At 37.3% G+C, this 16,905-nt stretch overlaps 1 protein-coding gene across 3 annotated transcripts in view; it reads left to right on the top strand.

Annotated features, from left to right (window-relative positions):
- Positions 1-16,905, top strand: part of COL25A1 (collagen type XXV alpha 1 chain) — a gene marked incomplete at its 3' end in the record, with an annotated part of 474,748 nt that overhangs the window by 425,207 nt on the left and 32,636 nt on the right. For 2 of the 3 annotated variants that reach the window (XM_082635417.1, XM_082635415.1), the window contains 7 exons: positions 902-970; positions 1,776-1,820; positions 3,374-3,418; positions 4,666-4,743; positions 10,930-10,953; positions 11,574-11,618; positions 15,577-15,621. In XM_082635417.1, the coding sequence (XP_082491543.1) occupies positions 902-970; positions 1,776-1,820; positions 3,374-3,418; positions 4,666-4,743; positions 10,930-10,953; positions 11,574-11,618; positions 15,577-15,621 (351 nt within the window). The remainder of the gene's footprint in view (positions 1-901; positions 971-1,775; positions 1,821-3,373; positions 3,419-4,665; positions 4,744-10,929; positions 10,954-11,573; positions 11,619-15,576; positions 15,622-16,905) is intronic. The other variant, XM_082635416.1, reaches the window with a different exon arrangement.

A 16,905-nucleotide genomic window follows, 5' to 3' on the forward strand; every position in this document is an offset into this window, starting at 1 on the left:
ATCTTGTACAATGCCAGGCACTTTCCATTTCTAGGTTATGAAACCAGTACTCTAATTTTCTCCATTTTACAGAGGAAACTGAGGCTTTCAGAACTTAACTAACTTTCCCCAAAACACAGAACTGGTAAGTATTCCAGAGCCAGGAGTAAAGCCCAGAATATCAAATTACAAAACTTGGCACTTAGCCATTTTGCCATACTCCGGAAGATCTTAAAAAGTTGTTGCAGACTGAAAACTATGTCCATGCCTGTTGTGAGGTATTAATGATGGCCCTTATCAATTCCCTTTAAAAGTATTTCTGGGACTTCCCTAGCAGTCCAGTGGTTCAGACTCCGAGCTTCCAATGCAGGGAGCACGGGTTCGATGCCTGGTCAGGGAACTATGATCCCACATAGGGCGCGGCCAAAAAAAAAAAAAAAAAAGTCTTTCCATTTACCAACATAGGTATCTGACAGGCATTTACCAAACCATTTCCTTGTCTATAAAACGGGAATGAAAATGCAAACGTTGAATTTTTTTTTTTTTTCTCGGTACACGGGCCTCTCACTGCTGTGGCCTCTCCTGTTGCGGAGCACAGGCTCTGGACGTGCAGGCTCAGCGGCCATGGCTCACGGGCCCAGCTGCTCTGCGGCATGTGGGATCTTCCCGGACCGGGGCACGAACCCGTGTCCCCTGCATCGGCAGGCGGACTCTCAACCCCTGCGCTACCAGGGAAGCCCTGAATAATTACTTTGATTATTAAATGAGATAATCCATGTTGAGGTTAATACAATGCCGAGTATGTGGTAAATAAATAGTAACTTTCTGCTTTCTTTGATTTTATTCAACTCACTCATTAACCTACAGGGACTAGCTGGGGGTGATAGGGGGCGCCATTTACCTATTTTGCGATTTGTGACAGGGCGACCGTGGGGAGGCAGGGCATCCTGGAAGAGGGGATCGAGGGGAGCCTGGAGCCCCTGGACCAAAGGTCAGTTATTCTCACACTGGGAAACAACATTCTCTGGTTTGGAAATGTGTGCCACTTACTTTAGAACATGCAACTAAAATAAAATTATTCAAGGGGTATTAAAACAGCCAAAATCACAAATGATTCATTGAAATTCACACCAATTCATTATTTTCTAAAAAGGGTTTACAATTCAACTTTTCCAGTTTACTCTGTTCTGTTCAGTCAGCAAATTAATAACACATCCAAATATAAATCGGGAGGTACTGTCACACTAACACCTTACCACTCGATGTATATTAAAACCTACTGAGGAAAATGTGGATCCGTGCTGTGTTCGTTTCTATGGTAATTTGATGGTGTGTAACACCTTGAAAATATGAGAGCTAAGGATTTATTTGACTGTTCAATCTATTCCTCTAAACTTCCTGCAAACTAGTATGGTAACACTTTATTTTAATAACCCATCCTAGAGACACAGGAAATGATTTACTCTTTGATGAAAAGGAAATTTATGCAAACACTGTTGAGACTAATGAGAATTAGTCACAGAACTGTTCTCATCTGCTGATGGGTGGGCAGTCTTCAGAAATATAATGGCATGAAGGTTGGTGGAGAGACCAGGGAGTGAACTAATGATACAGTGATAATACTTATGTTCAGTGTTGTAACAGCCTACATTATATGGAGTCATATATTGAGGCAGTTAAAATAAAGTGTTTCCATTTTTCTTTATTATTCTGAGTCACTGCTAATTTCTTTTTTTTTCTGTTCTTATCTCCCTCTGTCATTTTCTCTTTTTCATCTTCATATTCTTCTATAATAGGGGAAACAAGGTGAATCAGGAACTAGAGGCCCAAAGGGGTCAAAGGTCAGTAACTGGGTAACCATTTTAATGTAACATGAGGCCGTCATGTAACATGTGCCTCTTCCACAGAGAATCATGTTTTAGATTAAACTCTTTCACACACTGGGGTTGCAGCAATTTCATCCCTATTATGATATCTCAGAAGAGTTGGTTTGTTTCATCTTGTTTGTTTTTGTGTTCTTGTGCTTCAGACCATTCTTTATGAGAAATTGTATTTCCTGTTTCCTATGTATAGCTTATTTGGAAAAAATTAAGTACTTTACTTAAATTATATACAGTATAATCTTATTTTTTATTTCCTGGCTATCTTTGTGATAAATGTTCAGATTATACTTTGCTTTTAAGTCAGTTGACTCCCTTCATTCCATTAAAGTTTCACCACTAATTGAAATCCTTCCTTTATCATGCTCTTTATATAGTACCTGCAATAATCTATATACTACTAGCAGAATCATGTTATTAATCATGTTATTAATTATGCTAATAATGTGGAAAATGGGGAAAACATCAGAAATTAATAATTCCCCATTCATAGCAAAATTTTATTATTATGGTCAATGTTATTAGCATAATGTGGATAGAAAAATTATAATCCCTTTTCCTGCTCATCTTCATTGGTCCTTATCCAGTTTATAAGAATATGTAGAAAGTCATATAAAAATGCTTTGAATTCTATTTAGGAAAAGGGCCCTGTAAATTTTAGGCTATTTTAAAGAACCTTCAAATCTACACAGGTTCAAATCTCTTCTCTAAAATTTCTGTTTAGACTTCTGAAAATTTTGAGTGTTCTCAGTGATGCATTTGCAGTTTGAGGTTTAGATGATTCCTGGTGTCTCTTGGCGGGGATGGGAGGTAGTCATCACACCATAAATGGACATTTCGAGACTTTTCATATTGCATTGAAAAAAAGAGAAAGCTGTGTTTGCCCAGATCTTGACCTTCAGCCCCGCCAACCTGGTCCAGCTAGCTGCTGTCCACTTCAGCACTTTCTGAGGGCTAAGAGACCTATACCTATAGAAGACTTTTCCTTAGATCCTCATCATCAGAGGGAGGCCCAGCTGGTGACCTTTCCCTCCTAAATCTCCCCAGAATGAGCTATCCATTGATCTCTCTTCCTTCCTTGTCCTTATTATCTACACTTCTTCTTCTCAGAGAACAGACAACCCAATTAATTGGTTGGCTCTTTTCCCCCTCGCCCCAAATCTCTTCATATACAGGAAGAACATAGCTCAGTCTGAGAGGTAAAATCTTACTTTGGGTGTCATAGAAACCATTTGCTTTGCTTTTCAAGATCCCTAGGAAGCAAGTTACCATAGGTATTGTTGTTTCAAGATACTCTGTCATCTGAAGGGGGAAGTTTAACTCACTTCAGGGGGCATCTTAAAGAAGCATTTGCCATGTCAGTGGTTGTTGTATTTCTAGTTGTTATTTTCCACTTAAGAAGTTCATATTAAAAGTGTTGCTGTATGGTATTAAATACATCCTTAGATTTGAGATATTTCTGGACTGTTGGCCTCACTACTAACTCAGTTTTCTTCTCTTTTCACTGGGGAAAGGGTGACCGTGGAGACAAAGGGGACTCTGGAGCCCTGGGACCAAGGGTGAGTGTGTCTCATCTACTCTTTTGGCCTCCAACAAGCCTAGATTTGAAATGTGTGTCTATGTGGCTTTTCACAAGGCACTTGGACTAATAATACCCAACAACAGCAATGGACGTAGACTACTGTGACTATTCCTGCTACTCCCCCCTTTCTTCTTATCTTTCATTGTAGTCACCAGGAGCACTGAGTATGTAGACTGGAACACGTAGGATAAGCCCATAAGGAGAAGGTCTAAAGAATTCTTTCTATCTACTTCCCCTCTGCCAAATGAGCAATAGCAAGCCCATAGCCATCCACCTAATAGAACTTTCCACTTTTCAATTAACTCAATTAAAAAGAAAGCGATAGTCCATATTTTCAGAACCTTTTTAAAGCACAGGCAGGGAATTAGGACATGACTAATGGAAATTCAGTGGCAGAGCTACTGAGTAGGATAGACATCTTAAAAATATTTGTCCCCTCCTTATAGGTACTGTTCAAATATATATATATATATATTTGTTCCCTACTTGCTTCCTTTTTTTTTTTTTTTTTTTTTTTCGGTACGCGGGCCTCACTGCTGTGGCCTCTCCCACCGCGGAGCACAGGCTCTGGACACGCAGGCTCAGCGGCCATGGCTCACGGGCCCAGCCGCTCCGTGGCACGCGGGATCCTCCTGGACCGGGGCACAAACCCATGTCCCCTGCATCGGCAGGCGGACTCCCAACCACTGCGCCACCAGGGAAGACCTGCTTCCATTTTAATGGAATTGTATTCCTGTCAGGAAAGCCAAGCATTTCCTACAGTACAGTGTTCCATCTTCTTAAAAAATGAAGAAGCAATCTATGAGATGTAGATGAGGAGAAAGAGGTCAGGAGTTGCTTTAATAAATATAGTTAAAGCCAACAAAATCTTGCAAGTCAAATCAGATTACACATTATACACATTATTATACACATTATTTTGCAAGTCAAATCAGATTACTCATTATACACATTATAATTTTTAGGAAACAGCTTTTGAGATTGAATTGTATTTCTTTTTTATCCAATTTAATATATTTAACCTACCACAGACAGGAAGTTAGAAGTAGTTTGCCTCCTTTGAAATAAGGACAAACTTTGAACATGATTATTTATTCTAAAGTACATTTGGGCCTTAGTCGGGAATCGATGGTCAGAGAGAGCTGTTTGCTGCTATTTCTGCTTTCACCACAGTCCCTTCATCCTAGCCTAACCCCCATGTTCTCTTGGCTGATTTTTTCATAGGGTCCACCTGGTCAAAAGGGAGATCAAGGAGCCACCGAGATCATAGACTACAATGGCAACCTCCACGAAGCCTTGCAGGCAAGTGACTGCTCCCTGCCCTGACACAGACAATGACACTGATTGATAAGACCCTTGTAATGTGTGTAAATATCAGCTTCCACCCCACCTCAGATCTCAGAGGGCTCCACTGCTCAAAGGACACCTTCTCACTGATCTCCTGAACCCATCTTCTTCTCCCTGCCCCAGTTTATCCTCTTGATTTCCTAGCATTTTTCAATCTTTCCTTCTCTTTCCCTTCTACCTTCAGATGTGCCTTAGTCAGTCTTATCTTAAATCTTGTACTGGTTTTGCCAAGCTTTGTCTCCTTGCTTGATATGTGAACCTAGCAAAGCCATTAAGAGCCCTATGGCTCTGGAGTTTGAGCTGCCTGGGTTCACATCTCTTGCTTACTAAGTGCATGAGCTAGGGTTGTTGTGAGTAGATGACTAAGTACATATTATACACTTAGAACAGTGCCTAGCACATAAGTCTTTTATAGGTATTCCTTGCTACTGCTCCTGTTCAATTCTTTTTCTTCCATTAATAAAAAGCCATAGGCTGTGTGGCTTGCCTCCATCACCTTTGCTTCCCATTTATCCTCTTCATACTTAGACTCCTGTGTTGTAGCTTGTACCATTATTTTGTTGAAATTTCTCTTATAAATGTCAACAATAACCTCTAGGTCAAGCCCATTGTACTCATCACTCTTGACTTTTACGTGACATTATACTAAACCACCTTCCTTTTGAAACTCTTTCTTTCTGGTTTCTCCAACCTTCTACTCTCATTTCTTCCAGTTTTCTTCTTTGATGGATCCACTCTATTTTAGTATTTCCAATTTCTCTGTCCACCCCATAATTTGGGGTATTCTCAAGTCTCTGATCTTTTCTTGGTACAATCACTCCCTTTGTGTTCTTTCACATTATGCCTTCCAAATCTTTCACCTCCAGGTCTGATCTGCATATACCTCTAGCTGTCCAGGAATATTTCCACTGTGGATGCAACACTGCTTTGTCAACTTCCACCAATACATACAATTATACTGGTTACCTTTCACACCTACCAAATGATTCCCTTTCCTAACCAGTTTCTGTTAATGAAACCATAAGTTTTCTAATTTCTTGAGATGGAAACTTTAGTGTCATTTTAAAACTATTCTTTGTGCTTCATCCTTTATATCTCACCAGAAGCTACTGTTTCCTTTTTCAAAGTATCTCTTGAGGCTGCCCCACTCTCTCCGTTCCCGGCTAGGTCTACATGTTGTTTATAACAGATCTAACACTGCAATGAGCCCTTAACCAATTCCTCTACCCCTAGTGCCTCCTTGCTCTTCTAATTCATTCCTATATATCACTCCAAGGTTAATTTTCCTAAACTATCACTATTTTGATGACTCTAATCTGTTCGGAAACCTAAGTGACCCTCTTGGTTACTCTATCAAGCCCAAACTCCTCCATCTGACTTTTACGGCCCTATAACCCTGCCTTTCCTGTACAGAATTTTTTTTTTCTCCACAACATATTTATCACATCTATAAAAATAACCATCTTTTTTCCTGGTTCATCCTTTTTCTTTCATTCATCCATCTAAATCCTAACCAACAATTCACTGCTGCCACCCAGATGAATTTCTCCTCTGAATCCTTTTAAATATTAGCAGTTAGGACCCAGTAGTTTAACATTTAATTATTCTCAAATTCCATAATTTACTTTACTTTTGCCTCTTACCAGATTGTAAATTACTTGTTGACAGTAAACTCATCTTATGCTTATTTTGTCTCCCCCAATGTGTCTGACCCAGGTCTAGGCATGTAAATATTAAATAAACTTATTGGTTGAATTAGTAAGTATACTTCATTCATATGCACAATCCATTTTTTGGCTTGAAAGCCAAATTAGTTGTTTTAAATATTTTCCATTTTGTACTTGTTTTTTTTCCACCCATATGATTTTGCTAACATTATCTAATTATGGTAGATCTACATTTCTATGGGTCCTTTGTTACAACTATCATTTTTAAATAGTAAAGCATTTATTAAATAGTTTTTACAGAATCTATCTTCAGCCTTGTATTTTTCTATTCTTTTTATTCTTTTTCTTCTGGTAAAGCACATAGAGACACATGCTTACTGCTTAGAGAAATATTACTTGGGCAGTGTGTTCAGTCAACAGCTTGAATTAGGGTTCCTCAGTGCAAGTGGACTAGACTAGAGCAGTAGCCTCTGGGCTATTGTCAAATTCTAGAATCAGTTTTCTAAATTGTTCCCTTTTTCCCACAAGTTGATAACTGAGTGTATAAAGAAAAAGAAAGAACAGGAAGTTTTTATTACTTACTATGTTGTCAGAGTTCTTACTTCTAAAATATAGGGTCACATTTTTCAACTTTATTAGCAATATTGTAAATTTCCCTTAAACTGCTTCCAGTGGCACCATAATTCTTACTACTGCCTTTAAGAGGTATCCACTCTCTTATCTTTCAAGATATGCTCCTATGTTATTGGCCATGGCCATTTTCTGGAAAGACTGTGGAAGAGTTTTAAAGCCTTTACATGAAGAGAGCCTGGCATGAAGCAAGCTACCCTCAGTCTAAAACTGAAATCGGCTTTGATTTCCCCTCTGTTACTAACTAGCTGAGTCACTTTGGGGAAATCACATAACATATCTATATTTCATTGATCTGATCTGTAAAATGAGGATGATTTGGAATGGATTTTTTCTAAGAGTCCATAAAATCTAATACTATGCTTAGGGTTATTTTTTTAGGAGTTCCTGAATACTCTTTGTTGATGTGCCAAAACACACTGTACTTTTTTTAAAAATCTAACGCCTACATCTTGATATGAAAGAATAGATGTGCTCAGTTTCTTTTTTCACCTCGAGTTCTATATGACTGTAAACCAGTCAGTATCCATCACAGCCAACTAGTTCATGTTTATACCTCAACCTAAAGAGTTATTATTCTTAGGGGGTTGTTTAGGCAACTATGTGTTGTGCTTGTAAATAGCTTATGGTTTTTTTTTTTCACTTCAAAACTATTTGTTTTTCCAAGTTGAATTTCCAATTCAACTCTAGTGAATTAAGAGTCCCTAATAAATAAATTAAACTAAACAGCCATTAGATTGAGAGGAAGGAATAGATATTTGTTCTTCTATTTCTCTAACCAGTGATGGATATTCAGTTTTGCAAATTCCATTTCACTATTGCCTCCTCTAAAAAACATCTGCCCCAAAATCTGGATACTTAGATAAATAAGTGTATATTACAATTATAAAAATGTCACTCAGAAATATAAAATTTTACTGTTGCCTCTACTGAAAATTGTTACAGGCATACCTACTTTTATTGCACTTCACTTTACTGCAATTCGAATATACTGCTTTTTTTACAAATGGAAAGTTTATGGCAACCCTGTGCCAAGCAAGACTATTGGTTCTATTTTGGTAATTCTCACATTTCAAATTTGTTAATTTTGATTATATTTGTTATGGTGATCTGTGATCTTTTTTTTTTAACCTGGCTGTGCCGCATGGCTTTCAGGATCTTAGTTCCCCAACCGGGGATCAAACCTGGGCCCATGGCAGTGAAAGGGCTGAGTCCTAACCACTGGACCACCAGGGAATTCCCTGTGATCAGCGATCTTTGATGTTACTATTGCAAAAAGACTATGACTCTCTGAAGGTTCAGATGATGGTTAGCATTTTTTTAGCAATAAATTTTTTTATTGAAGTATAGTTGATGTACAATATTATGTAAGTTACAAGTGAGCAATACATATAGTGATTTACAGTTTTTAAAGGTTATACTTCATTTATAGTTATTATAAAATATTGGCTATATTCCCTGTATTGTACAATATATCCTTGAGCAATAAAGTATTTTTCGATTAAGGTATGTACACTTTTTTTAGACACAATGCTATTGCACACTTAATAGACTACATTACAGTTTAAACAAAACTTTTATATGCACTGGGAAACCAAAATTTGTGTGACTTGCTTTATTACGACATTCACTTTACTTTGGTGGTCTGAAAACCTAACCCGCAATATCTGAGGTATGCCCGTATTTACATGAGCATTTGTCACTAGCCGTTTATTTTGATTTTTATTTGAGGTGGTTATGTTTCCACAATTAACAGTAAAACCTTTCGCTTCCTACCTCAAGCTTTTAAAATTTCTCAACACCATATAAACTAAACCTCTTCTCTAGTGTAAATCAGGGGTGATTTTAAGCTTGCATCATTATGAGACGTGAAAGAAAATAATTTTTAATTCTAAAGAGATTCACATAAGCATCTCAGAAAATAAATCACAAAGCATCCTGCTAGCCTTCAACCAATTTACAGCTTCTTTAACTCATGCCTCCCATTTCACATCGTGCCTCAGTAGAGAATGACATGTCTTTCTCCATCACTACCAAAAATTCTGGTTTTCAAATCATTACTGAAGTTCAACAGAGAACCCTGATGAGTTTATGTAGTTTTAACTTAGAGGAACCAGATACAAGAAATCCAAAGTAAGCCAACATCTTTAGGACGTCTCTGAGTGTCTGCACACTGGTTCTTCAAGATGGCAGTTAAAACTGTTTTTGAGTAGTTAGCTTAGTTTTCTATCATTTGTTCTTCTGTTAACTGGGTGGAACTTGCCCTGTATAATTTTTAGGTCTCACAAATATAGTTATTTAACAAGCTTATTTAAACCCCTTCTGTTATAGTTCAGTTTCCAATAATAATGTTCTTTTATTTAGGCAACTCATTTTAAAATATGTTGTTATCCTTGAACTTTAAAAAAGACAAGCTAGTTTTGTGCTTAGGTGGAAAATGAATCATGCATGACTCAGGTTGGAAAACCTCTGAGACATTAAATTTTAAACTCCTTCCCTCTCTAAGGTTTTATGTTTTTGCTGTCTAGTTAAAAATGTAATTTGTAATTGGAAAGTAATGATAAAGAAATTATTTCTACTCTATAATTTCTAATAGCCTTTTTAAAATGACTCATCTACCCATATAGGAGCAAAGAAGTAGCTTTCTCATAACCATAAATTCAACTCTTGGTTTAGGTGAATCCCTTAAGAATAAAATAAGTGGTGCCTAATGTTACATAGATATGATGGTATAAAAATCTGGGCCTTGACTTTTTTATAACCTTGCCCCAGTTTGTGGCCGTTTTGCCTTCTATCTTAGAAGCACTGGTTATTTTTTCCTACCCTGTTTTCTCTGAAGCTGTAATGACCGTGACTGATCTTATCATGGAATGCAAACTTGAACCATCTGTACACGTGCATAAATGTATTGTTTTCTAAGGAATGATGCACCATATCACTAAAAACTCAAGTGTTTGAAGTGAGATGGGTGGATGATGTTAAGATTATTTTTTACAACAACGACAATAAAAAACAGCACCAACACCTTGAATTAGAAATTGGAAGGGAGCAGTGGAAGACAAAAAGATGGAGTTAAACCGATAGTCACAAGTTTACATGTAATTGGACAGTGTTTGTCTAGGACCAGAGCTCCTAATGGAAAATGTTTTCTCCCCTAAAATCGCATGAAGTGGTACAGGCCTTACAGAACTTTTTGTACAGCACTTAGACTAGAAAATCTTAATACAAAAATGATTTGTGGATTGGGGATTGGTTGTTTTAGAGATTCATACTTTGAGAGAATATATTTTGGTACAGTATTCAAGCCCTTTACATTAAGAAACAAGGCGAATCCCATGTCAATTCCTGTCTTAGTCATGGCACACACACACAGACACACACAAACAGACAGACAGACACAAGCTAATTATAATGCACCAAATGAGATACAAACTAAAAGAAAAAAATGTTACTTATACAATTAGATATTTCCGTTTTCTCTAATCAAAGTACTCTAGAAATAGAGCTTTTATGAATAGGAAAGTTTCTCAACTCCAAATTATGCTGACAAGCCACCAGCGTACACTATTTTACTTCATAATTTAAATCAGTGAATTAAAATTTTGACATTTCTTTTTTCTTTATCCATAGATTTTTAAATAAAATTCTAAAAATAATTTTTAAGAGAATTTTTACAATCTATGGTATTCATTTGAAGATAAGATATGTTTTCAGGATCTTGTCAATTCCTTATAAGACATCAGTCTTGCCAAAATATATTCAAAATCTTATTTCAGAAATGTATTACTGTACTTTGGCACACAAATTAGGTAACTCTGTCTTTATCAATACATTTTCCCAACAGAGGATTACCACCTTAACAGTCACGGTAACTCCTATTGCATGATTTCTGTGGTTTGTGACTTTGTATTCAGTGTTGATGCATGCCGGTCATAATAGTACTAATGTAGCCATTGTTTTTATCTGATATTTAATGTTATGTTTTCTTATATTAGTAACCTTTTACAACATTTGCCCCAGTTGAATCACTTTGTCTGCTTAGTAAAAAAGTCAAAAAAATTTTATTGTTATTTTTCTTAAAAGTCTTTGGCTTTATCTTAATAATATGGCTTTGTTCTCTAGTGTTTGGGAAATCAAAGCCTTTGTTGGGGGGAGGAGAGAAGTGTTTCTAGAAACACAGGAAATATTAGGAAGCTAATTCAACCCCGAAAGATGTATGTGGGACATGGCAGCAATTTTACATTGTCTTACAAATCAACTCTAGAGCATTGTTTTAACCTAAATGTGTTGATTTTTTTCTGCATATAAGTAGGTAGTTTTTATAATTCTGTAACCAGTGAAATGTTTCCTCTTTGCAAATCAATACTGGAGGATATTTGATTATGATAGAAATTAGGGAGGTGTGGAGTGTACTTAGTATTTAAAGCATACATTTTATTACAGATACTATCTTTTAAAACTGTAAAACTTTGTCTTTTCTGGATTTAGGGTCCCCCTGGACCACCTGGACCTCAAGGACTACAAGGGCCAAAGGTTATTCTTTATTTTACTTGTTTCCGTTTACTACATATGGTGCAGACAATCCCATATTAAATATATGTATCTCTGAAAATCAGTCTTACAAAATACTGGAGGAGCTGAGATCAACAATATTGCTTAAGAGAGCTGAGAATATAAATTGAGGTCTGGGCTGAAGGAAGAGGGATCAGAAAAAAGAAAAATTAGGAAAGAAGGAAGAGAAATAGAAATGGCATTAAATTTAGAAGGAGGACATTCAGAAAAACAGAATATTAAGCAAAGGAAAAACAAGTTTTACAGAAATTGTAAGTGTAAAGAAACACTAAATGTGGTGTATGGAAAAAGACAAATATTTAAATAGAAGACGATTGAAGGAAAATTTACTCTGACACCGAAAAAGATCCTTTCTTTCAATCCTTTCATAATAAAAAGAACAAGAAAAGCTTCAGCATGACGCATTCACAAATGACAATTTTAGGAATCATTTTCAGTCATTTTTATAACACATCCTGCTATATATATTCAAACATTCTGCCATTTAAATTTCATCTAATAAAACATACCAACTATGAACAGTAGAAACCAAATTACTTGATTATATCTAAAATTTATTGGTAACATTAGCTTTTTCCCTCCAAACTTAAGCTTATTAAACCATGTTCGATCAATTAACACATGGCCAGCGATTCTGGCTTTTCGGAACTGAGCTACGCGTGTTGAAATACGACTTTCATCATTGGGTTTTTTGTAGGAGATTCAAGTGGTGTCAAAATCCATCTTTTGTTTATGCCTCTTAAGGCAGTTTATTTGCTAAATCTACCTCATACACACACATGCACACACACACACACTATCAGCTTTTGTACTTTTCTCTTTCAAGATACTTAAAAACTGAAAGCTAGCACATAGAAACAATTATTTTTCTATTATTAAAAGGAATATGCAGTAAAATATTACTGAAGTCCTTGGCTATGTAATATATATTTAGAACATAGATGCTAATTTCAAACAGATTTCATGTATAACATTACTGTAAGTTTGGGGATTTTTTATTTTCTATTTCTCCACCACATTCTGCTCCCTAAGAGGTATAACACAAAAAATGCTTCAATCATATGCAGTCTTTATCCCTGGTAAACAAGTTGGCCTGGATCCTTATTCTTTAGTATCTTGGTGAGCTGGGCTAGAAAACCTAGAAGGAAATGTGTAGATTCCTTTTTCCTGTGTAGAGTCAACCAAGATCTAAGTTCCTTGTTTTATGCCCCCACTTGACTAAGTCTCCAGAAGCAAAATTGTCCTCAATGCTAAATATGTACCTTATTCCATACAAACCTCAAAAACTTCTGGGACTTGACTCTTCTTTATAGCTCAAAGGCCTACAGAAGCCCAAAAAGTACTCGACCCAAAGAAAGCTACCTAGCTACCTAGCCAAGAAAGCTATATCATTAAAAGCTACATCCCCTGTGTTTTATAATCCAATTGCTATTCATTTATTAGTTATATTAATCAACAATTAATTTGGGGCCTCTATTCCATGGTAAATACTGGTATCTAGTAAAGATACTAGGATATAGCAAGGGGTTTTATTTTATTTATTTATTTTTGGCTACGTTGGGTCTATTGTTACTGCACGCAGGCTTTCTTTAGCTGCGGCGTGCAGGGGCTACTCTTCGTTGCGATGCACGGGCTTCTCATGGCGGTGGCTTCTCTTGTTGCAGAGCACGGGCTCTAGGTGCACGGGCTTCAGTAGTGGTGGCTCGCGGGCTCTAGAGTACAGGCTCAGTAGTTGTGGCACACGGGCTTAGTTGCTCCGCGGCATGTGGGATCTTCCCGGACCAGGGCTCAAACCCGTATCCCCTGCATTGGCAGGCGGATTCTTAACCACTGCGCCACCAGGGAAGTGCAGCAAGGGGTTTTAACAAGGAGCTTTTAGCCCAGGGATGGAGAAAAGCAAGTAAAGGCACAATTATTAATAAAGAGGGTAAGTGCTTTGGTTAAGATGCATACAGGAAGGCTCCTCTCTGCCTTGGGGTCAAGGATGACTTCGAGCTGAAACTGAAAGGCAGGAAGAAATTGGCCAAGTGAATGTCTAGACAAGTAGGGTGGGGGAGGGTTGTTAGTCATACTCCCTTACCTCTTACCGTACCACCCTTCCCAGCACTCTGGCCCACCTCGTACACGCCACAGTGGTCTTGTAATTGAGATCTTGGCTTAGTTGATACAGTCCTTCATGCTTTCCATTATCTCCCCTTGAGAAGGTTGGGATAATTGTGGGGAGATGTGCCTATGACCAGGAGTCAGCAAATTCAGCACGAGGCAAATATAAAACCCATTCTCACTCAGGACACACAGCCCCAGACTGAATGGGAACCTATTCAAATTAGCATTCCTCCTTCCTTTATCAAATAGGGACTGTTTGACTTCTTATACATCAAATAACTCTTTACAAACTACTTTTGGTGGGTGCAGGATAAATGAATAACTCATGAATTATATTTTTCTTTTAAATGTTTGTGGGTCACATTTTGAAGGGAAAAGCATAGCAACCATTACTGGACCCAGAGTGCTGACAAGTATTCAGACTGCATGAAACTAGGGCTTAGCCAGTTGCATCCAACCTTAACAGACTTGTTGGTGGCAAAATAAATGTTGCCGCTACCACAAAGAGCAGGAAATCTGGAATTTTTTAAAAAAGGTTTTTTCTTTTTTTTTTTTTCATGTGTTTGTCATGCCTTCCTTTAACATTTGGAAGGCTCAGATTTCACACTATGACCAATAGCTCTTAAAGTTCTAACCAGGGAAGGCAACTCTAACCATTTCAATATTGCGGTTTATAACATCACCAAACAAGCCTTTCTAGAAAAATACAGCCTCAAGTCAGTTCCCTTGGAAATCTTTCTGCGAGGCAGGCTACTCACGCACTCCAAAGAATTGTTTTTACAAAGTTTCCGAGGTGTGGGCATCAGAGATATTTATAATGGGGTCTACATAAATGACCCATTGATATAAAATAATATCTTGCTTTTCAAAGGATTTGTTTGTTCAGTACCTTTCCAATTGAAAGGTAACTGGACATTTGTTGTTTGAATAAATCTCTAGCACATTGTTTAAATTTGTCTTTAATGGAACATCTTCAGTTAAGAAAAAATAAATCCATCTATTTTGGGTTTGTCAAGGGTTCTAATAAATCACAATATGAATAGTAAATTTAGTTCATTCCTAGCATAGTATAGGAAATTGAATTGATCCAAAAGTAATTTTCTGTGGATTAAGATATTATCTGATTTATTATATCCTTCAATGAGGCTTATCTGGAAATAGCACATTCACAATCATTATGAATTTGTATCCACTGTTCAAACAATTCCAGGTTAAATATTATAAACATATGGGGCCTTTCATTTTACTCTTACTTGAGTTAACTACCATGTTTTTGCTTTTTTCTCAAATTGGAAAATAAGAGAAATCATACAGAATTTTAAGGAGGAAAAAATTAACTAGCTGAGGTGTATAGGTTGTTCCTGTAGGATATGGCTGGCCATCAGATGATTTCAGTTTTCTTTCACCAAATTTGTATAGCCTGAATCTCATATAAGGGAAAAAATGAAAACACTGAATCTTAGCGATATATAAGTATTATTATACATAATATTCAAAAAAATGTTATTTTGGAATTCCCCGGTGGTCCAGTGGTTAAGACTCTGGGCTTCCACTGCAGGGGGCCCGGGTTCGATCCCTGGTGAGGGAACTAAGATCCCGCATGCCACACAGTGTGGCCAAAAGAAAAAAAAAATGTTATTTCACTTTGTATACTCATGTGGTATGATGTAATAACGTACTTGAATTATGATGCATTTGCTGAAAGTTAAATTGTACTGTTACCAACTAGCATCATTTTTTGCCTCATTTTTACTTAGTATAGTATGCTACCGATAATAAATAAGAAGCTAGCCATCAATTTTTATCTTAACAGGGAGAGCCAGGATCTCCAGGAGTCCCAGGAGTTGATGGAGAGCAGGTAATTTTCAAAGACATATACTGTCATTTAAAGCATCATTATTGATGACCTTTTGTTATAAGTTTGAAGACCAAAAGACATGAGTGTTGATTTGTGATATTCTCTTTTTTTTTCTTACCTTCTGTTCTAGAGACTACATTAACTCTAAAAAGCAATTGGTTTTAAATTAGGCATTAGTTTTCTTTGTACAAACATACAAGTTATATGATGCTTTAAATTTGCCTTAATAATCCCTGTCAATCTACCAATGACATCTCTGTGAATTTTTATTAGACTTGTAAGATAATTACCAATTTAGTAAGAATTGCCTAATTCTTGTCAGTGAATACAAATAATTCAAGATTTAAAGCTGTGACGGTAGTTTCCACAAAATTAGATATTGCTTACATGTGTTATTTTGACATTGTTTTCTTTTCCCAAATAAAGATTGTACCTAATTTTCTAGATCATTAGAAAAGACAGAAACAAGCAGGACACTTGTAGCTTTGTAGAATATGGCAGTATCTCTGAGGGTTTCCCCTAAAACAGAGGTTGACAAACATTTTCTATAAAGGACGAGATAGTAAATGTTTTAGGCTTTGCAAGCCATAGACATTCTCTATCAGATTTTTTTAATGCCACTTAAATTTTGTTTTAAACATTCAGCCTGGGATTTCCCTGGTGGCGCAGTGGTTGAGAGTCCACCTGCCGATGCAGGGGACACGGCTTCGTGCCCCGGTCTGGGAAGATCCCACATGCCGCGGAGCGGCTGGGCCCGTGAGCCACGGCCGCTGAGCCTGCGGGTCCGGAGCCTGTGCTCCGCAGCGGGAGAAGCCACAACAGTGAAAGGCCCGCGTACCGCAAAAAAAAAAAAAAAATTCAGCCTGTACAAAAACAATTCCTGGGCTGGATTTGGCCTGTAAGCCATGGATTGCCAACCCCTGGTAGAAATGAATCTGACTAGGAGAATGTGGACAGTATTCAAAATTCAGAATCTAATCACAAGGATTAATTTCAAGATATTTGATGTTTTCTGGGCTTCCATTATTTACCTAAGAAATGGCTAAAATCAAGAAGATCATAAGAAATCAAAGACATTCTTTTTTTTTTTTTTTTTTTTTTTTTTTTTTTTTTTTGCGGTACGCGGGCCTCTCACTGTTGTGGCCTCTCCCGTTGCGGAGCACAGGCTCCGGACACGCAGGCTCAGCGGCCATGGCTCACGGGCCCACCCGCACCACGGCATGTGGGATCTTCCCAGACCGGGGCACGAACTCGTGTCCCCTGCATCGGCAGGCAGACTCTCAA

The sequence above is a fragment of the Mesoplodon mirus genome (assembly GCF_964341445.2).
Source record: "Mesoplodon mirus genome assembly, chromosome: 2".
Classification (NCBI taxonomy): domain Eukaryota; kingdom Metazoa; phylum Chordata; class Mammalia; order Artiodactyla; family Ziphiidae; genus Mesoplodon; species Mesoplodon mirus.